The sequence below is a fragment of the Vanessa tameamea genome, chromosome 16 (genome assembly GCF_037043105.1).
Source record: "Vanessa tameamea isolate UH-Manoa-2023 chromosome 16, ilVanTame1 primary haplotype, whole genome shotgun sequence".
In the NCBI taxonomy this organism is placed as follows: domain Eukaryota; kingdom Metazoa; phylum Arthropoda; class Insecta; order Lepidoptera; family Nymphalidae; genus Vanessa; species Vanessa tameamea.
The window spans coordinates 7,075,172-7,099,710 of record NC_087324.1 but is presented as its reverse complement, the minus strand read 5'-3'; the positions used below and the strand labels follow the sequence as shown (position 1 = coordinate 7,099,710).

Sequence of the window (24,539 nt, the reverse complement as noted above, 5' to 3'; positions counted from 1 at the left end):
TATATTTATTGGAAATGTATTATTAAATACCAGTCTTACAGGAAACCACTATTTAGTTATCTACAGCTGTGAGTGATTTTTTAAGGTGACGATGAATATGAAAATTTGTCTATTGTAAAATTTCATTTAATTAAATATTATCAACAACATTATACAAAATACGATTATGATTAATATATAATCACGACGAACGTATATGATATTTATGATAGATTTTATCTATTTATTAAATTACACGTATGCCTAAATATTTATATTTATGGATATTGGACGGTGGTCCTTTGACATGATAAGTATTTGAATTAAAAACAAAGGTAAACGTGACATTACAGTGACGGAAATAATATTTTTATATTGAAAGTAATAACTTTAACTTAATTATTATGAATAACGATATTAATAATGTAATAAACGATTGTATTATTAGTAGCGGAAAGGAAAATAAATAAAGCTATTACCTAACAGTTTTTACTTTTTTCGTTTCGTTTACTATGAAAAACGATTAAATCAATTTGAAGTGAAGGTTATTATAGCGTTTTCGAATGTTTTAACTGAAAGCGTTGGGATTTGCAATAGGGAATAGAAATCAACGATTTAATTAGCTTTCCAATTTCCATATATGTTTTTTTAACATTATTGTTGTGGACGCTATTATCAATACATGACGTTGGAATATATTGAGTACCACTTTAAATACACTTTTGTAAGTACTAGTCGATTGACTTTTTAATTTTTATAACTTTTTATTTAACTAACATCAATATTATTATTAATTAGGATCAGTAATTTTGAAGGTGCTCATCACTGGAAGTGTCACTCCGATTGAAGGATCAATTTGTGTTCGTTAATCTAGGCAGGTTGTTGAAACTTCACACTCCGATCCTCAAGGAAACCAACCATAAACAGCAACCGATACGACAAAATGCAATTACCAATTAGCAATAAATTTGTTAAAAGTCCGTATTAAGTGCAATTATTTAAATTAATTCCTTTTATATTTTGTGCTGGTCCATGTTCAAATTAAAGCGTTAACTCATTATATGTATCTATAATATAATATTTTTGAACATCAAAGAGGAAAATTTACATTTCAAATGTTCGATATCTCTGAATGAACGCATTTTCTACGGTTCAATGAACATGATCACGTAACTCACTTCCGACGTAGGTTTATTGAACATGGCACTTGTAGCCGTTGGACTGGATGCGATATGTATGCAATGAAGTGCACTCGCTGTCTAAACATATCCTATTGTAATCATTCTAACAATTAATGTCAACTAAATACAAGATAAATATTATTGATAGTTCACTAAAGAATTCATATACTACTAAGATACTGCCTGTTTATAAAAATGTGGAGCTAGAAAAATAAAAAAAATACCATTTAAAGATAGATACAGCAAAAGCAGGGGCAACACATCTGTGGAGATACAAATATAACAATAAAATATAACGATTTACAAAATAATAGTAGGTTACCTGGAATTTAGTTTTCCCTACGGATAAATGTTGTATAGTAAGTATATATAATTATATACAAATATAATTTTGAAATGTTTTGATGTTATTATTTAAACAGTGCAGACAGCCGTGACTTCACAGCTATGCTACGTGCAATCGAAATTTTACATTGTAATATTCTAGAACAGAAACATTGGATTTCTATAATTACGCGCTAGTTTTGTAATTATATTATTAATTATTAAAAATTTCTTAACTTCACTAACTTCATTTAAACTATCGATAACTTCTATCGATACCGAACAGATAAATTGAGTTAAATGTAAAATTAAACTAGCAAAAGTGAAAAGACTTTTACTTAACTTCATAAAAGAACGTATTTACGATTTAAAAGTTTCAAAAAAAGATTACCCACTCGAGCACTTAGTCTGTAATGAATTATAAACAAATTACGCATGAAAAGTTAGTTTGAGCACTTGCTGGATTTTAATCCGCCCTTCTCGGTTTTTTAGATTAATTTTACTTAGTTTTATGTTTGATTAACTATAAAATAACTTACACTCAAATTTTATAGTTTTATTTGTATATTACAAGCCGTATACCTGTTGCGATATCCGATCTGAAATATTATACATAAACCCGTCGAATATTCATATGTTGTAGTTTTTTTGTAACCTTCGTTGTCTATACACTATTTCTCATGATTTACATTTCCTACATGTCATAACTACTAACCCCAAACAAATCTTAAGGGATGAATTTTATAAAACATAGTTACGATTTTATTTCTTCATAAACAAAGACATCATAACCAATTCGTAATGACCAATTTACTAACTGCAAAAATTATGAACTTCCATATGAACTGTCATTCCCATTCCTTTATTATAGATTATTAAAATTGTCTGTCTTTAACTCATAAGCAGTAATTTTCCTCTTTTTTACATCAAAGATGACGAACAAGCAAACTTTCGTTCCCCTTTTGACCCCTCTATCTTTCAGAAGTCTAAATACCGAATTCCATATTAAAACTCCTTACACCCAAAAACGACAATCTTCTATACTAATTGAAAATTGTCATCCTAGATTTCACTCTCTTAGGAAATTAATTTAGAAAAATCCTTCATTAGTACTCAACTATATCCCATAATAAATTTCTGTGCAAAACGTCATCCTGTAACACCCACCGGCTTAGACATCACGTTGTATGTCATTGTGTAATTTTAAAATTTTATTAATTAGATAGTACTATAATTATTACCTATATAGATACATGTTATATATGCGTAATATTACCTCATTTAGCTGATTGCCTCAATGATTTAGTGGCTTAGTTCAAATCTCTGATCGGGTCAATTAAAAATTAATTGAATTTTTCTATCAAGAAGTCAGCAACAGGTTGGAGTTAAGAAGCTGGTAGTTTACTACACTCCTGTCCTCAGAAAACATGCGAAGTTTTAGTCGGTCTATGTGCTGATATCAATATCATCCAGACGGACCTTCCACAGTCACAGTGACCGATGTTATAATTTTCAAAACTAAACTCTTTTAGTCACCGTAGACAATGTTATCAGCACATAGATTTCATATTAAACATTTTTTTTAAATCTGAATAATATTCCAACATTTTCAAGATATCGAATATCGATATTAGTAAAATGATATATGTATGTCATGATATAAAGATAGGCAAAATTGACTGTTTCTATTTTAGTTTCTGTTTCTATTTTGTCCAATATAACAAATGTCACGCACTTTTGTTATCACTATCATCAAATTAAACAAATATATTTTATTACTCGTATATGACTATTATAGAAGACGCTAGATAGATCGCAGTGTCACTGTTACGTCAAGTCAAAATAATGTTTGCGTTAATTAGTTATTTAATTTATTCTTACTCAGTATGATCCAAAAAATATACAGAAAAGGTAAAAATGTATTTGTAATGTAGGTATATAATGATTATCACAATCTGTTGTCCTCAAATAATTATAATTAAACGTAATTAGAAAAACCCGATAAGTATGACACCGAGGCCGTAGCGATGAGTTTTTTTATAAAGGCATTAGCACTAATTAAGCAAAGATATAGTATAGAATAAGTATGTACATATTAATCATAATTTTTGTTGTACTTGATTAATGGCATTTTATAATTGCAAATATTTCCTACTGTATAGGAATACGCCTATTTCGTCATATAATATAATATATTATTGAAATATTTTAGTACAATTTATTTAGTTACAATTTTACAAAGCGATTTGCTCTGTTCGTTACGCTTATTTACTTCGGCTTCTAGTAAATAACGTGTGCATGGAACTAACGACCTGAACACCGCATTAGTATCTCGCAGTCAATTTAACATTCACATTACATTTAAGTATTTTACAAGATATGATTCAGAATAGGAAAACTATATGTAATAAATTTAAGTAAATTATATAATTACAGTAAACAAGTGGTAAGTACGAGAAAAAATGTAGGTACACTTGTTCATAAGGACATTTCGACACCGTTTGGGTGATTAATAAGAAAGTTGGGATATATTATGTTTTACACGCATATATTGTTTTTAAACTTTACACTTTCTTACAACCATCTGCGAGGGCATGGCAGCATATCAAATTCTATATCGTTAAGCCGATTGCCATGTGAATTGGTAGATACACATTACAAACGCATGAAAACACCTGCCAGATTTTGGTAAATATACTCGTATATGTATATGTATTATTTCTGTTGTACTTGTTCCTATACTATTCATCCGGTTGAGTTCCTTTTCACAGTTGTTATTGACACCTGGGTGAATGTGTCTTTTAATATCAATAAACATACATTGAGTAGCACGCGAGTCGTATCGGATAATTGATTGAAAAAATGTGTCGGATAAAAAAAACGATATTAACTGCACCAGAGCGATTTAATAAACACAAAAGTGCCGTAACAAACATTCCGATGCTTTTTTACTTTTTAGTATGGGTCATTAGGCTACACGCTTTTAAGGAAATCAGGCGTGACCAGCGTGACAAGAACTTGTCTGAATTGATTAATTGTTCAATTTATATACATCTGAAAACTATATTTTCAATTGTCTATAACGTAAGTGTATATTCTCACTATTGATATTCATATAAATTCATGTCATTTCCATCCACGTCCCGTGGCTAGACGATACGCTTCGGCGCCTGGGAAAAATGAGCCTAGCTGTTGAACATAATCAATAGAATAATAGTAGAACTATGCAAAAGAACCATTTCGTGTGTCAAGAGGTCGTTCACTAGTATTGTTGTGTTAAAACATTAGTTTGTGAGATATACTGAGTCACATTAATAAATGTTTTTATACATGCTAAATGTACATGTATATATTAAATTAAATCTTTATAAAGCTTTTTAAATCCAAGACTTTATTTGATTTAATAAATTGTATTTAAATTTATTATCAACCAATAGACAAGATACTATTTTAGTTATGAGTTTTAGGTTATTTTGCTTTGTTAATGATGTATATTTAACATAGTAGCTATTATTGTTGGAACATGTATTGCACACAAATGATAATACAAGAAGTAAACCTAACTATGTATATACGAAAATAGAAGTGGACAAAGGAGGTATTTTCTCAAGAGATATCTTCCAACTTTTGAGGTTCTAAGACGAGAGTTCTCGGGAATAGTGATTTAGAAATTATTTAATTTTTTAATGAAAAATAAGTTTGCTTTTATTCTCAATTTTATAAATAATATTTATTGCAACACTTGTTCAATATAAGATTGTTGAAAAGTTTAAATTTTTAACTTGAATTCCACGTTCTAGCACAGTTATCTCAATGTTACATAACTGTCTCGAAACATAAAATATATATGTAGATTATCAAGTTCATTTTTTAGATTTACGATAATGATAGTTTATCTAATTGTAAAAAATGAAGGACACATAGTTATCAATACAATTACGTGGTACAGAGACATATGTGACGTACTAGCATGATTGTATATTAAAAGTTCCTCGAAGATAAATTATATTCATTTTGATAAATAATATTTTTGATAATCGCAGTTTTATCAAGCAGGTTAATGAAACAAGTGGTTTCAAGGGTAATTGAGTCCATAATATTTATTCAAATACACAATAGGTATTCTTCATGTGCTCAAGGTATCACGATATCATGCCAAGATATTTAATTATCTGTTATCGTAGTTGTCTTCCGATAAGATACTTAGAACACTAGAACACAAATATAATGTAATGCTACATTTTTTGTAAGAGATTTATTATCTAAATTATAGAAACTGTTTCTTTTAGTATAATAAGTTAATAATAAATGTATCTTTTAGTAGCAGTAAGTTCATAATAAATCATTTTATATGATTTAAATTGGATTTAACAGTTTTTTTAGAACATGTCTAATCAGCACTTAATTAAACAAGTTCTATTTTTGAATATATATTTAGAATGCAGCTTGGGAGAAATAGTATATCTGCGATGTTAGAAAGGTGATTTTAGCGATAGAGTTTTGATTAGCATAGATAATTTAATATATGGCAATTTAATCGGGTATTAAGATCGTATTTGGTATGTTAATATGTTACGTTGTTATGTATGTTGATCATGTAAAGAAAATCATTTTGAATTTATATATTTACACGTTGTTATTATTTATGTATTGTATTTTTACTTACCTACTTTTTATATGATATATAGCCATTACATGTTTCATAATTTTAAAAGAAACAACGATATTGTTTCTATATGTGGCTAAGAACTTAAAATAATCTGTCACACTAAAATATATTTGTCTCAATGACACATTTAAATAACATTTATTATCGCTGGCATTATACCACAATATAAGTCTATACATAATAAATATATCTTATATAAGTATATCACATGATAAATTAAAAAATATATCGCTGCATAAATTTCCTTTGTTTTGAATTTATAAAATTATGTAAATTTCTATTTTTAAGTATAAATATTTTATTATGCTAAAATATGAACTGTGTATAAAAAAATAATGATTTATAATTTGGATATATTTTATTTTGCAGTTGGTAATTCGAATGAATGTGCTGTGTGCGATGTGTGCGATGTGCGCGACATATGGTAGGCGCCAGACGTCTAGACGTTGGCTCCGGCTCGTCACCTGAAGGCTCTTCAGGCAGCTAGCACCCAGCCGCAGACGCGACGAATAACCAGTCCCACTTTCTAAGTGTTATAATTTCGACAGTTAACGATTCGTCTGAATTTAAAAGTAACTTTTCTAGCTGTATTTATTAATATTAAATTAAAACAAAATATAAATATTTGAAATTAGCACAGTACTAGACATAAGTATTTTTAAAAATAAACTAGTAGCACTATTCACTATATAATAAAAGTGCAGTGTAAAAAAAAATATTTTATATGTAGATAAGAATTTAAAAAGGAGAATATTTTGAAATTGTAATTTATTTAATAAAATTATTGTGCTTATTTTTTATATTATATTTAATACGAAAAACGTAAACATTCAATTCATTTAAAAAATATATAATAAAATAAAACGAACGAACGTACTTTGAAATTGATTTTTTATATGTATAATGACGAATGTAAATTATACCAATCTTATCTCTCCTTTTAATTACTGCTATTTAATCCATAATTTATTATAATATTTTGGGTAGGTTATAAATGTCATAATACACACACGCAAAACGCAGTAATTCTTTGTAACATGAAATATACATATATACATTAATTAATGTCTTCATATAGTGTATATATGAATACGTTTGTTTTATTTTAAAAGTAAAAATACAATAATTTGTTTTACTTGTGGTTATTAGGGGTTGGTCATCACGTGCTAGCGTCAGAGTTCAAATTTGCTTCAGTGGCTACGTCGTGAAAAAGTAACAGACAGACAGACAGAGATACACTCGCATTCATATATAAATAGTTTCGCAAATATTATAGAATAATTTTATATAGCACATGTTTTATTTAAATTTAATGTGTGTATGTATCAGGGCAATGACCTATTTTGAAACTATGAATTATAACAGCTGTTGTAGAGATATACGTAGATTTATCTATAATTTTAAATATGATTTAAGATAAAGCGAGGAATATGTAATCATCTAATTTATTACTATCGAGTAACTAGAGGATAGACGAACATACGTTAATGTGAGCATACAAAATGCAGTAACCGACAATTTAAAAATTTTAATAAATAATTAACAAAAACAAAACAGATAATTATTAAAATTAAAACAAGATTAAATTGATAAAAAAAATGTTTACCGTCTAACTATAGAAGAATAATATTTTTCATACTAACTTCTTCATGAAGGATTAGCAAGTAGGTCGCAAGAAATATACTCAACAATCACAAACCACTTGCATAAATTTATTCGGAACATAATGAATAGGAAAATACATAAACAATCAAAGTTTTACATATCGTCTTGTATTATGAAAATTCGCACCAAGCATTGTTCAACTTAAAGGAGACTAAGTTGGGTTTAGATGGATAAATGAATTAATAGAACCAAACTATAGCAAACCATATCATAAAACGTAGAAAGATTATGGTAGAAAAGGGAGAAAGTGCTTACAAGATTTTGATTAATTGAAATGCGAACTAAATTTTCGAGAAAGTTTTGTTTTATTCATCCACGTTGATCGCGGATTGATGGATATTTTGATAGAATAAAGTCCGCAGATGCAGATTTAATCACGATGTTTTCTTTTCACGTCAGACATTTGAACTATCAACATGAATGAAAGCATTTATTTAGTTCTCGGCCGTCTTTGTTCTTGTAATCTTCAATTGAGAGCCACGTACTCTATGTACTAGACAATCCTTAAGAAAGTAGAGGATTGTTGATAAGATTAGGATACATCATTAAAATTGTTGTTTCTTATGTTTACTCAGAAACCGATGAAAAAAGCAAAATTATATTAGGAGTCTAATAAGATTGACTACTGGCGATGACTGTGTACCAATATTATAAAGATGAAGAGTTTACTTGATTGTTTGTTCGAAAGACATCCCGTTTAGGCTCTTCAATTGATCAGTTTTATTTACCTTCTATTGTATTCAGTAATAATATAAATACATATAATATTTATAAGGCAATTTCTTTGCTCAGCAATTGTTCATGCAATAATAGCAATTGTTCATGCAATAATCGCATGATTGTTGTCTATTATAGAAATATGGCAACCAAAAATTATTGCGGGATTAAAAATAATGCTGATTGTGTTGTGAACTTGCAATAAATATTTAAAAAGAAGAATATTTATGTTCTTCACTAATCATTATCTCCATCAATTATGTGGTCCTCAAATGGTTAACTAGGAATTTGTTTAACACTCGATACTGATACTTGAATTCTATTCTAATAAAAAAATATATTGAATAACTTAAGAAGTTTATCTTATTTGGCAAAACCCAAAGCGGAAAAACAAACATTAAGGGATTTATCGAAATGAAATGTATTTCCAAATTGTCACTACTTTAAATTTATTGAGATTGAATCGTACATGTCAGTACATCACGTTCATTTTTGTGCCTATACGAAGGACAATGATTTGTAGTTGATATTGGATTTTGAAGATCAAGGGCAACGACTATTTCCGATATATGTGTCATTCATTCTAACAACTTACCGACTCTCAGTCAGGTATATCTTGGACAACTTCAACTCATAATACGTTGATGTGTCGCAGAAATAATTATACGCTGTATGTATAACTATATGAAATAGGTCCGCTATACTCCGTTGACTTATCGTGAACAGATACGGCGGTGAGACTAAATCTTCGTCAAAAGCCCAAAGAGAATCAAATTACTAACATCTCAAGAATGACAGCGATTTTGTCACTGCAGAAAGTATATACTTACAACAGCAGCATTTTCTCCATGATGAAGATGCGCCACCAACCTTAGGAACTAAGATGTTACGTCTCTTGTGCCTGTAGTTACACTGGCTTACTCAGCCTTCAAACCGGAACACAACAATACTGAGTACTGCTGTTTGGCGGTAGAATATCTGATAAGTGAGTGGTACATACCTAGACGGGTTTGCACAAAGCCCTACCACCAAGTAAGTCATACCTTTTTTAAATCATTGTTTTAAAACATGTGTCGTGTAAAGCAATTTCTAATGGAATAACTTATTTATCAACATTATTATCTTTTTTATTTGTTGTCATTGGTCATGCAGAGTACTTTCCAAATAAGTGTTTACTTACTGCGATTTAAAAAAAAATAGTTATCTAAACATATTTGTAATATAGGTAACATCATTGCTCCTACACTACATATTCATAAAAATAAATATGTAAGAAGTAAACATAATAAAAAATACTGTTTATTTTCGCAAAGGAAAAGCATTCATTCAATAATTGTTTCCGCCATGCATCCTGGCAGATGTAGACAGGTTTACCTCGGGGAAGGTTCATTGTTTCTTCGCTGTAAAAGAAGTTCAGTGGGGAGTATAATTATTTATTTAATTAGGAGCAACATGTCATGCGGGTGCGGGCGTCATAAAGTCGGACGGATCACAGTGAATTGTAAAGAGTAATTGGAAAGAAACCCCGCTGAGCTCCGGCGGCTCTTTATTCTCGGGGACGTATTCAGATTTGCATGCTAATGCATATATGCATAGGTACTAAAATATATAGTTATTGCAATTGGTTATTACTTGCGCATAATATTTCTTTGTCTTTGTATTAGTTTGCTCTTCGTTTTATCTAAGTTTTATTATTCTGTTTATTACAATTTAACGTACAGTAATTATTATTATCAAAATTATTATAAATTTAATAACTAAAATTATTAGTCTCCATTATTATAACGTTATTTAATAACTATTTACGAATTATTAATTAAATATGACGTGATTCTCGACTTCGTTTCGTTAATTACTTATAAATTACTTATAAATCAGATTTAAATACTTATATATTAACTGTTATTGATTAAATTTAATCCCAATAACGTAATCTTTTAATTTCGAAGCTCCAAAATCCTATAAATAAATATTTTACCGCGCCTAAGCAAATCCATTTTTATTTTATCGAAGTTAATATCTTTACTATTTTCTAACGAGATAAGTATTATAAATATTTATTTAAATAAATTAAAATCTTTAAATTATATTGGCTCTGTATTATATATCTACATGATTGTGTAACATAGTAATTAGCCAATATTTAAAAATACTGAACGTAAACAGTGTGTTGCATGCTCTATAAATACACATTAATCGAGATGCGTGTACGTTAGACACATACTTGGTAATAGATAACCTTATAACAGGTGAAGTTGACCTTATTAGACAGAAACAACTATGCTAACATTTACCCAGACAAGCTAGAGTTGTCTGCAAACGAGTCGTATGGGCTTATCAAGTGTTATCACTGCTGATAACGTGATATTGACGCTAAAGATAACACCTATCGAGACATACTGAGCACTTGCAATAATCTACATGCCTGCGGACTACGATATGACTTAATCACGTGTTGGAACGATTTCATTGCTCTTCAAAATTGCGTGACGCGTTATACTGCTGTTATAGAAATACTTTCCGTAAATAGCACATTCGTGGAATTTATTATCAATCAAACGAATTACTTTTATGAATTTAATATAACACTAATAATCGATGGAAAATATGTATTGACGAGTTGGTTATGGTTAACTTGCCTTTCCTACCTACATATTGTTAGGAATGCAAAAATTAGTAAAATGTCTAAATCGCATTGTTTTTTATTCGTATGATTTATCAATGAAATAAATAAAAATAAATAGCCGTTTAAAAATTAAAAGTCATTCAAAAACTTATTTGAACAAGTCACAACACACAATACGCGGTAAATGTCCTCCAGGTGGGCAAAGGTCTCCTTGAGGAGAAGGTTTAAAGGTTGAAGTTTATTTCATCATGTTTCTCCAATTTGGGTTTGTAGATGCACATTTGTAAAATGTCATCCAGTACACGTGGCCGAGCACGACAAGAATTATAAAAACAAACCAAGCACATGATAATTAAGAGGTGTTTGCCCTACTTCGATCAGCATTTTGTCCAACTAGGCCCAAAGTTCATAAACACCGTTGCCGCCCTGGACCGCCTTGTAACCATCGTAGAAGGACCGGAAACACCTTGCGTTTATAAGCCAGTGTGGTGCGCTACAGGATTCTGTTTGGATCATTCTAAATGAGTGCACATTTAGGTCGACACTCTCACTGCTCGTAACAGAGCTGTTCTCCGAGTCCACAGAGAGTCATAGCTGTGAGAACGATGCGAGGCTACCGTACGGTATCATGGGCGGTGGTAACACTTCTCGGGGGCAATCCACCCGAGGGACCTCTACGTGGTCGTCCTCGCGGAATTGTACCAGTTCCGGGTGGAAACGATAAACTTCCGCGGAAGTTGATGGAGGTGAACGAGTCTGGACTGCGGCAATTATCAGCTGAGACCTTTCGCTGCCGAGCGTGATAAACGCGATGCTTGATAGTGTGAGGAAGGAGTTGGTGTTTTTTTGCGTAAATGTTATGTCGCAGAAGAGGGCCGCAGAGCGGGTGTGAGAGACGATGCCTCCGTGACCTGCTCCAGCAAAGAAGACTTGGCAGTGAGTATCGCTGGTTTTTTAGTGGGTATTCCGGATTAATCAGCGCCGATGAGTCGCACATACTTTATAGGAGAACCGCCTACAAGCGTTTTTACAGCAAAAAAAGCCACGTTACTTATATTAATATTTTATCTATTAATAAACAAGATTCACAAATACATATAAATACATTGATTGACTAATTAAAAATTGCATATAATAAGAACAATAATTTTAATTAGTGAGAAAGAAAATATAAGTACGAAGTATCACGTTGGTTCTTCGCGTTGAAATCTAGATTCCGAATCAATATGGCAGCTTTATATTTAATTATGATGTCTTACCAATTATGATGGTACTTATATATTGCTTTTACGTGAGGCTTTACTTGTGTCTCTAAATTTAGATTTTTTATATACTTTTATATCTCAAAATGAGCGATCCTGAAACCGGTCTCGGTATTGTTATACTTCACTAACTACTATCCACCAAGAGACTATAGCTATCTACCTATCTACTCAACGATGTATCCATCCATCTGTCCATTCAAAAACCTATCTAATTATCCCACTAATAAACCTATCCAACAATCCCCCTCTACTTAACATTCGATTCATCCATTCTCCCCTGTAACAGTCCACTGTTTAATTCATCCCCATATTCATATAACCTGCTATCTTGCTATCTATCTGACAAATCCATTGATATCTGATATATTAATGAAAGGTGATAACTTTATGACAAATCATCAACTGACGTAACTTATTTATCGCTAACCGATCCATTATTTATAGCAACTTTTATTTATTATCTATTAGTATAAGACTAACTTTTTTCACATAATAAAAAGATATATTTTTAGAACCAAAACAGACATCACGTATGCAGTTACATAAAACAGAGAATATCATGTCTGCTGTTATCTTAATAAATACATACAAATAAATATTAGTAAAAATTTTAATAATAAATGATGAACGATATACACGTCTTTAAATAGAACGAAAATGCTTAAATTATTTGTGATATAATTACGATTGAATGAAGATGAATCGGTTGTTACACAAACTAGACGAACAAAATAATGCGAAAAACGAAATAATAACGAAATATTCGGACATTGTTAATATAGTCTTAGGAACATCAATCAAAGTTGTAAGGATCTTAGTTGAAAAAAAATATCTTAATAATATCATTAGCGAAAAAATTAAGACTACAGTTGTATTTATTATAAAATCTGGATAACAGTTGATAATTAAAATAAATAAAATAAGCTTTGTGTGAAAAAGTTATAATAAAGCTTTCATTAATATGTAATGTAAGGCTATAAGATTATCAATAGACTTACTGAGTACATTACTTAGATGACACATTTAAATAATTTTGTAGTAGTCTTTATTAGTTCTATTTATATATCATTGGATAAAATATCACGACATCAGTGTATAGTCAAAAGTTATATTCACAAAAGTTAATATTCATTAATATTATTAAAATAAATTGGCCGAGATCAATCATCTGAAGACTCGCCACCCGATAGTAAGTGGTTATCACCGTCCATAGACATTAGCGCTGTACCAATGCGCCATCAAGCTTGGGAACTAAGATGTAATGTCTTGTGCAGTTTCACTGGTTTAAGCCGGAACACAGTACTAAGTATTGCTGTTCGGCGGTAGAATATCTGATGTGTGGCTATCTGCCCAGACGGGCTCGCACAAAACCAAATAAACTCCTGTAGAATCTTTGCTTTTGTTAGAGACTGTTTGACTACGTTCAAGAAGATATTAAATTGTCTATCACAGGATACCGGCTTCCATCAATCTAATAATAAGTAATGTTTTATCATTTTAATTTTATTTTTGTTCAATTCCATTGAAAAAATAATGAAATAACTTGATGTATTTTTAGTTTATTATAAAATGCGTGCTGAAACATTTCCAGTTCAACAAAAAAAAAAAAAGGACCTACCTATTTGTATATTTGTTTTTAAATATATTCATTGTACATGCATAATTTCCTGTTTTATTTATATTATTTTATCTGTACTTTATAAGATAAACGTAAATATGTTAACGATAACATTCATTTAGATATTTTTAAGTAAGTACTTAAAAATACCAGATTACCAGATTGTGGCCACGACGGTCCAGTTCTAAGATTAGAGACTGCGCAGGAGATATTATTATAATTCATAATAATAATAAAGCAAGTACATACCTGCGTTTGCACACGTAGTTGTGTAGCAAGCAGACTACATGCAAATGGATAAGTCCATTTGACAATGTAAGAAGTATAAATTATTTCTGACATCGTATGTTAAACATATTTTTTATGTTATTAATTGGATAAAGTATAGTTGTCTTGGAATTTTATTTTAGAAACGACAATCTTACTCTGAGAAGTATATATTGACTTCGTAGACGTGTATTATAAATTTTATTATAGGTAGAATTTCAAACGGCATATACCGGTTTCCGGACAATGTTTTTCTTCATCACTTTTTTGTATATTTTGTGTCTATCTACCTATCTCTCTACCAAGACCTATACGGTTAAGATCTACATATTCCGACTCATCTCGTTTCGCATTTTACAAACTACTAACCAAGTACGCAGGAGATATTGTGTCACCGGTATATTGCATAAGTGTGTGCACTAAGTGTGTAAATACCGGAGACATATCAGGTGCAGTGTGAGTCGATTCGACGGGAGTCGATTGTTTAATCGAATTTCCAACTCCGAACTACTGAGATTTTATTAAAAGCAGAACCCGTAATTACTTTCATTGGCGTGGTCCAGCAATTGAACACGAGACTTTATAGCTGCTTTCGTGGGAGCAAGACACTAGGAAATGAGGGATTTAAAAGTAACAAGTTTAATATGACACTATCATAACACACTAAAAAAACTGAACCTTCTTTATATCGCATATAAACAGCACGTCACGTAAGGCGCTAAATAATAATTAAGAGTAAAGATCTCATCCTGAATCACGTATGTAGGGCTTGTTATTTAGGTCTCGAGACATCAATTTAGAACTTTGTTGCAGTTCATCATAATCACTTTGTTTGTGTTTTTTCTGTATACATGAATGCTTCTAGCATTTTTGCCAACATTCCACGCCGTCAAGATTTATACAGTAACTAGTTTTAATTAATATTTGTATATAATTAATTAATTAAACTCATTATATACTTTATTTAAGTTTAAACTTAAAACTTAAAAGAATAGAAATAATCTTCGAAATTTAATTACCAATACAAGTATAATTTAGGTACATAAATTACTGTCTGCAAATAATTTCAAACATTTTTGTATACCTGAAAGTCATTATTTAATTTAAATAAATTGAAGTATTTCGATTTATTTTAGCCAATTTACTTATAAATATTTATTGGTGAAACCTATCTAGGCTGTCGCGCTGCGCAGCGCGGTGCAGCGAGACGCGTGCTAGTTGACTCACGTCTGTCTGCTATTGTTTGTCGATGCCAGCACCGCGCCACTGAATGTACACGGACTATTCACATCATTTGCTTCAGTAAATAAAGCTAAAATAGTCAACTATACAAACAATTCAATATATGTATCCATCGTCATAACTTAGAACGTACTTTGTCTTTCACGGTAGAATATTTATTTTTACTGAAACAATTATAACAAGGATGTAGAAATAATAATCTTATTGTCTTATAAATAAGGAACGTTGATCTTATATTAAAATATTATTGTTAATTTGTAATTAAGTAGATAGAAGTAGATAGCGTAATGTTTATAAGGAAATCCCATATATTATGTATACAATCCCTTACGCAGTCCGTAAGAAATGATATCGAACGGTCAATGTTAAAGAGGCGGCGCGGCGCGGCGGCGTGATGTGCTACGCGAACTAGGCCCGCGCCCTCCCGCCGACCTTGTCGCGATACGGATTCATTCGTGCGTCACCCTAGGCCGTACAGTGTACACTGTTACGGATTACACTTCGAAGTTCGAGTTGCGTGCGAGTTTGCAGAGATGATATCTACTAGAACGAATTTTATATATGACGAATCGTTTAACAAAATTTGACCGGATCGTAAAAAACTAACGAATGAGATATTATTCGCCAATAGAATTTTACAAAACACAAATCAGCTTCAAATTCTAAATAAACTATCTCTCATCCGTTATAAAATAATCCTTATGTTATCAAGCTTAAGTTTCGTTTTTATTTTTACATGTATTTTACAACGTCCAATATTTACATACGGATTTTTTACGTCATGAAACAAATTTCAAGAAAACAAAACTGCTCGACTAAGTCGTTGAAATGACATGAATTTTATAATAGGTCTTACAACACATGGTAGCTGCCAGACGTCTAGACATTCTGTCGCGTCAGCCTGAAGGCTCTTCAGGAAGGCCGCCGAAAAACCGCCTCAACCCCCGATATTCTCCTTTCTCGCCCAGGCCACTCCCCTACTACGATTACGCAATATCGGCGCGCTCAACTTGTTCTAAATTTAGGGTAGAAAGTTTTATGAACGAAACAAGTCTGAGATACAATTAATTTACGAATAAGTTTATTGTTAATGTAAAGTTCAACTTCATTTTTACGTTCTGATACTCTTTCACATATCGAATAAGTATTCATTGATTCAAATTTCGATATCGTTTCATTCATTATAATATATTATATACAATTTCTCATTAATGATTTAGGTTTCGAACAATTCAAAGAAAACTCATAGAAAATGGTATTTATATAATAGTTTTCTTGCAATATTCTTTCGGTTGAGACAGCAGAAGGTATCTTAATCTTAATATAAGTCTTTAACATGTTTTGATTAACTAAAACTCAAATTACAGTTTTGTGTAATTACATGTCGCTCCCTAATTTAAAGCCACAGATCCTGATATTCTAACTTATTTGGCTATTTTAATTTTTTTTTGTAATGGAATTAAAAACAGACAATTTTTGCTTATTACTTAAAGATATAATATAAAGAGGAAAGTTAATAAAATAAATAAAAATAACAACGGTTCTTTGCTCGTATAAGCGCATGTTGCAAATGAGAGCTGTCGGTGTTGGTGACGGCACCCAACGCGATTTTCTGCATTCGCAACGTCAATGTACGGATTATTCGAGAACTCTGAATTGATGTATGGGTATTTTTATCTTTCGCTTAATTTTTTTTACAATTAATATTATCATAATGATTAATAAGTGTTAATAAGTGTTACAATGTTACGTCATCATTTTATTCCATTATAAAAAAAATAGCTTTGATTACTTATAATGAGGTCTATACGTAATTTTTTCATGATATCATCAAATTGTAAAATATAATATAAGTAGATCGAAATGTATGTAAAATATATAATTATTTATTGTTTTAGCAATTCAAATATAAAGATAAATAAATAAAAAACAAACATATTTGTCTCTTAGAGGTAAGACTTTATTTCATTTTACTTTATTTTTTATTCATGTTGTTATTGATACTTTATTCCTGAGAAAGATATAAAGAATTAATGATTATTAAAGAACATGTATATACCATATAATTAAGTATGAAGATTAATTAAAAAATATAATTTTATGCACCATTATAATTTAACAACTGTCATATTGACTATGGATGTTGGTGTTAATTTTTTTAAGATATTATGGATTGTGTCAAAATCTGCAAGTTACAAAAGGTAAATGGATTAACGATGTATGTGGGTGAGAGGGTGGAGGGAGGAAGAGGGGGTATCGGTGCATTCGTTGCACCGTGTGCAATGCACCGATCGCCTCCACTGGCCATTGCCACCGATTTCGTTAACATATACAAAATTTTATCCACATAACCAAGCGGTACAATAAAGTGAATGTTCTGCACAATTCCAGTTTTATTCATTTAATACGCGATCAGATTATACATATATAAATAGGTATCAATTGTTGATATACATAAAGCATAGCCTATGTATACGTATTTCATAAATCATTTGATACAATTTCACTATCATATTACAGACGCGATAAACGCATTACCCTCGTTAGTAGTGTGTTTATCCAATCATTATAAATAAATTAAACTTTTCTTTATATTATATAAATATGTAGGCACTAGCTGCGGTCGTGTAAAATAAGATTCTACGTATACCGTTTATATTGAAAGACAAATTTCAATCATAAAAGTAGAAAAGTTTTGTTTTTTTTTCTAAGAACTTTCGCAAGCGTAAACGGAAGAAATCACAAATTTCAACACAATCGGATCAATAGTTAAGGCAATAGGAAGGCATAAATGTCCAACAAACAAACATTTTTTACTAGATAAAGATACATAAATAGATACGAATATCTTGTGTGTTTAATTTCCAATGTGTCAGTTACTTGTTCTTGTATCGTCCGTTCCAGCTAAAATTTATCTTTTATTTACGCTTCCGTGATATTATTATCTGATCTACGCAAAATATAAACGTATATTTTAATTTTGAGGTAAATATTTAAAAAAAGTACAAAAGCAGTTATACGGCCTGTATAACCATAAAAAATGATAAGGAAGTCCGTTAGTGGAGCGGTGAGATCGAAGTCCTGTTTGGGCAGTGTCGCGTGAAAATGTGGTGAGAGGCCGGATGGCGGCTAAAACCTGAGTTGTGTTCACCGCTGTACCTACGTTGTGCTACTTTTATGTTGCGTAAAACAAAGTCTAAAAATGATGTTATTAATGTGTGTTTTATCCACCTTATATTATAAGTGTTCAATAGAAGAAGAGTATGCGTTCGACAGTATAATTCAATTGATTTTTTTCTATATTTTATGGAATTAATCCATTTTTTGCTATATCCAGTTGTCTCCAATGGTTTTAAATTTTGTCATTATTTAGCTCTGATTTTCGGTACCTCAGATTGCGTTTTTCCCGAAATATAGTGAAATAGACCAATAAAAGAATTAGCACATAGTGAACAAAACAGCGACAAAGGGCTCCTTATAATGTTGAGAACATTATAGGGAGCCCTTTGTCGCATATAGATTAGATAAGCCTAATAATATTTTCTGCCCTGGTAGTGTACACGTAGTGGATGATTAACTTAATACAGGCAATATTTATTACACTACAGCCAATCCATTGAAGACAAAGGTGTTGGATGAAGATGGTCTCTTTCTGCGAATGTTGTTTGTTACGGAAGGAACTGCGGACTGGGAGCGTGAGGTGAGTGCCACCGCTAACCCGGTACGTTTACATGTGCATATGTATGTATTATTCTATGATATATTTACTAATTTCGTAAAGAATACGTGACGATATTAATAAAAGTAAAACGTTCGGTTGTTCTATTATTTGCAGGATATAATAAAAAAACATATGAATAGCCATAGTTTTGTTGTAATAAATATTAAAATTTAATTAAATAATATTTTAAGTTAATAACATACAAGACATTTATTCGTATTTAAAACTTATTTTAAAGGTAACACACAAAAACAGCCTAGCTCTAATCGCAAAATCTAACGATTCCATTTTTTACCAGACAAAACTTAGACCGAAACTTTTGTCTTAATGTAACTTAATGTTACTTGATATTACAATAAAATTATTTACGTATTTTAATTTGGTCGGCATTATTTAGGTAAAGTCCAAAAATTGCAATCGTTCAGAAGATCTCAAAGTAACAAAAAAGGACAAGGCTGCATTATGAGCGAACGTTAATATGATGCGATTGCAATACGGTCGTCGCCGGTGATCTGATGACCTTGTTGTGACACCGGTACAGTCACCAACACGTCTCATTTAATACAATAAAGCGAATACCAAGTAATAAAACTAAAGTAACAGCCTGCTAATATCTTACTGCTGGATGAAGTAGGTTTGGATCTTAATCCACCAGGCAGATCCAATGGGGTTCATGGATACATATGGCTAATTTAGATCATGTTATCCTGCACCGAGCACAAGGTGCATTTTAAACACAAATTAAACACATGAAATTTCAGTGGTGCCTGCCTGGGTTTGAACTCGCGATCATCATTTAAGTTTACATGTTACCAGTGGGCCATCTCAACACTTAAACTGTTTACGTACTATTATGTCGGAATTATTTATTTTATGAAAATTTTGCATTGAAGTAATGACAATCGTATTTTAAGGACAATCATGAATCATGTGAAAGTTACTGAAATATTAAATATTTAAATGTATTTGAATCGCTAACAAGACGATAATGAATTAGAAAGAAAATTAATTTAGTTGTAAAATTAAAGATTTATAAAAATAATTTATATTTATTCCTTTGCTAGGATAATAATTTTTGTAATCAAATCACTCATTTCATTATTGTTTCGTTTTGTTAATTGTATTTACGTTTTTGTATATTAATATTTCTTATAATAATTTCTTAACGGTTATGTTTTCACAATTGCAAGTTATTCAAGTACTAGTCCACTTGGAATTTAGATGTCCAAATCGTCTCAGGTCGCGGCCCAGAGGTCGCACGGGCGTGGCGGACGGCGCAAGGGCGCTGCAGGCGCCCCCGTGCCCTTGCCGCCTTGCTGCCAGACGGTGCATGCACTCTGCACTGACTTACCCGCAGTGTTACTGCATTTTATAACTGTTTGTTGTGGAATTGAGATTCTTAATTTTGGAGACCACCATATCTTTTATTTTTATTTTGTTTTACCTCTACATTGGAGTATCTTTGTAAGGACAATTAAAGGTCAGACATGAAAATCATAAAGCCTCGGTAATTTTAATATTTATTTCAAAATAATTTAAAAAAAAATATATATATTTTGTGAACAATTATGAATTATTTATGACAATGTGGAATAACATTGTTCGCCTGTTTGAATTTGAATATTTGTTTGTTTGAAGTCTTTAATAATCTATAAACTCCTTCGAGTGCATTGTAACTTCATGCAACGAATGTCTGAATAACTAATGCCATTTTACTTTAAGCCTTCATAAAAGTTCAATTTCCAATCCTTGTCTGGCAGACCGGATAAATTTATCGTTTTGTACATTTTGGCCGAGTGCGGTTCGTCATGTGTTATTTAAAGTTCGAATGACCAAGTTGAAAACTGTGAATTATTTTATTTATTACAGGAGATTTTTTATGTTTATAACAAACTAGTTTTCACCTGCAGCTTCGCTAGCGTGTGTGCGGGGAGGGGAGCTGTTTGCAGTCTGCAGGTGGTAGGTATCCTATGTCCTTTTTGTTCAGAATTTAAAATTCTGTGTCATAAAAACTTTTAGTCAAGAATATTATTAGCCCTATCAAACATGCGCTTAAATCAATATTTTTGTGTGTGCGTTGAATGTTTTAAAATGCTTGTATTCCAACTAAGTTATATAAAAAGTCAGCATATCAGATTTAAATATTGAAATTCTTGTTTGACTGAATAATGTTAATCGATTATTATTTAATTAAACTCGATATTAAAGACAGAAACAAATATAATATTTATTATATATAAAAACATGTTCAAATTTTTGATGGTATCTTTAGGTTTGCCGTAAGACTTTGCTGTATGATACTCATATGTCAAACATATCACGTTCAACAAATTGATGTCAACGGCACCTTGAACCTCTACTTCACAAATTTAATTCACAATAAGCAGTAACACTTTTGTATGCGCCCGCGCACAATACCTATTCAGATTTATTGAGGAGCGCTGAATCGGTAATCGGCTATCCGCTCGGTCGCTCACCCTAAATTATAAGGATACTTCGAAGAGGACAAGTGATTTGGATACTTTATTATAATAACATTACATATTATGTATTAATAAAAATTAGGGTCCTACATATTATACTATTATTTTATTCAGATATTTATTGTGTTTTATAACTCTTGGAAAAGGCTTATAATGTCATTTGCAGGAGAATTAAAACAATACCATAGCGCCTATTTGTTAATAAGAGCATCACTGTAAGTTATTGATTCATCAATAGTTTTAAGTAAAAGTTTCGATTGTTTTACTAAATCCAAAATGTTTTTAATCGTTGATCTAGGTGCGATATTTTTCAGGTTTTCCAACCTTTCTCTTTCCTCATTAATAATTTGCACAACAGCTTGTTGAATAGGCTTTAAATGAGCTAAATTGATGTCTTCTCTTCCAACTTTATGTATCAATACATTTAAATCATTAAATATTTTTTGCCAATCGTTTGTTATTTCAATAGCAGTTTCATTGAATTTGATATCGATCAGAGTATCTACGATATTCTCTGAAGACTGTTCAACAATTTCTTCGAAATGTTCGTTTGTTCTTCTCGTATTTCGTATGAGAAACTCTGGAAAATAAAACATGTAAACATTACGTAGTCAATAAATTTACACGAATAATTTAATAATGTAAAGATATTGTATTAAGTAATTAATTTGTGTTTATAAAAAAATGCATAAATGTTTATTAATCTGTATAATCGCCCCTTTTGAGACAAAAAGTTTAATTTAAGTCCGAGGAAAATTTTGCTGCATATCTGTTTTTATATAACGATATAATAAGCTATCTCAAATTGTTTTATGATGAAGGCATACTTTATATATATTTTAAGTCTGCACATCGCGAAGGTTTTATTTCTAATTTTTACAAATATTATTTTCAGTGACTGTTTTTTATTGTTTCTGTCAATTTAAATAAGAGAAAACTAACTCACCTTCGCCACAACTTCTACAATATTGTCCGTATTTTTCAACAACTTTATACATTTTTAGTAACTTTTCATCTATTTGTATGCTTAATTCTTGTATAGAAAATACCTCTGTTTCTAAGGTAGTTTTGTTTAAGTCTTCTGCAAAATGATGATATTCATCTTGTAGAATCAAAATATCGTACATAGTTCGTCCAAACTCCTGTAATGCTTTATCCTTTAGGTTGTTTTTAATGTTATCAATAGATTCTTTATAAGTTTCGTTATAAATCGACAGTTGATCAACCATAATATTTTTCATTTTTTCAATAATTTCCATTAATTTTTCAGTGATTTTATCGTGTAGTTCCTCTAATGAACTGCAATAATAATCATTCTGTATTTCTCGTTTGACTATATGATGATCTGAAATTTAAAAAAAAAAGGTTACAAGCATTCCAATCGATACTTAGGCATCCAAATGACACTGGGGTAATGATTAAGCTCCAAATCTTCTCCGATTAGACCGTTACCGAGCAGTAGAATATTTATGGACTGGCAAATACGCTACCTGATGGAAAGTAGTAACCACTGTTCAGAGATATTGACGCTGTAAGAAATAGTAACGATTCTTAACATCTCCAATCCCTTGTGTCTGTAACTACTGGCTCACTCACCTTTCCAACTGCAACACACAAAGGAAGGCTCTTAATTTACTATTATTTATTTGTAGTTTCATATTACCTTCTGCTCCCCCACAATTGAAGCTGCACATAGTCTCATATCTCTTTTGTACGTTGATCAGTTTACGCAATTTATCTTGTTTTTCGCTAAAAACGTTTGCTAATTGAGGATAACTTTTCAATAAGTCAGCTATTTTGTTGACATTCGGTTCTATATGCTTTATCCTTACTTGTGCTAAGCCATATAAAACATGTTTTAGATGTTCCGGCTGATGTTGAAACCATTCAATGAATTGTTTAAGATCTTGTATATATTTATCTCGCACTTCAGCTGCTTGCGATTTATAAGCTTCAGATAACTGTTCATCTACAGATAATTCCTCATATATGTAGTCTATCAAAACTCTAATATCATTTTTGCTGTGCAAACTCTTATCCGGGGAACATTTATTTTCTGAAATAAATAAATATATCTTGCATATAAACGCTTAGTCTTAAAGACAAATGATGATGATTTATATAATTTTAAAAGAAAAACATCTGTACCAGTCACTATATCGTTTGGAGCAATCTTTAACGTTGTACTTTCACTGGCAGAATTATTTTCGTGTAAATAATATTTTTGAGTAATTTGCCCGCAAGCAAAACTTTCAATCAAATAGTAACAAAACACCACCTTCAACGACAACATTTTGTACATTTCAAATTGCCAATTTCAAATTCTTTTTATATGATTTTCTGGAATTTGAAAATTCCAATGATATTTATTACTATCGTTAAAAGTTAAGATATTTCATTTATTTTAAATAATAAAAAAAACATAGAATTATTCAAATGTTTCCTCTATTTGTGTTTATTTTACAACTTACTAAAACTTACCAATAAAATACATCTATACACAAATATCGAGAATATATATAAGTATGTCCACGGTTATTGTTAAAGAAGCACATTATACAAAATGCGTATCCAAACACTTTTTAAAGTGTCTATCTCTCTGCGTACATCCTAGAGCGCGTAACACAGAAACCGCTAGAATTTTAAAGAATAATCGAATCGAATAATGAATTGGTCCGACAATTCATCTCATAAATGCAAATGATAAACAATATTTCATATACAAAAAAAAAATAAAGACTGGATGTACGCGAACAAACTCGACATAACACTTAACCGCAGC

The 24,539-nt window shown here is 30.8% G+C and overlaps 2 protein-coding genes across 2 annotated transcripts in view; one reads left to right on the top strand and one right to left on the bottom strand.

Moving 5' to 3' along the window:
- Window positions 1-24,539, top strand: part of LOC113403010 (uncharacterized) — a 57,447-nt gene that overhangs the window by 21,644 nt on the left and 11,264 nt on the right. The window lies entirely within an intron of this gene.
- Window positions 21,477-24,047, bottom strand: LOC135193698 (uncharacterized). Its single transcript, XM_064217330.1, has 4 exons — window positions 23,906-24,047; window positions 23,421-23,813; window positions 22,704-23,102; window positions 21,477-22,337 (listed from the first exon to the last, which is right to left on the bottom strand). The coding sequence occupies exons 2-4, from the start codon at window positions 23,449-23,451 to the stop codon at window positions 21,949-21,951; spliced, it is 819 nt and encodes a 272-aa protein (XP_064073400.1). The 5' UTR covers window positions 23,452-23,813; window positions 23,906-24,047; the 3' UTR covers window positions 21,477-21,948.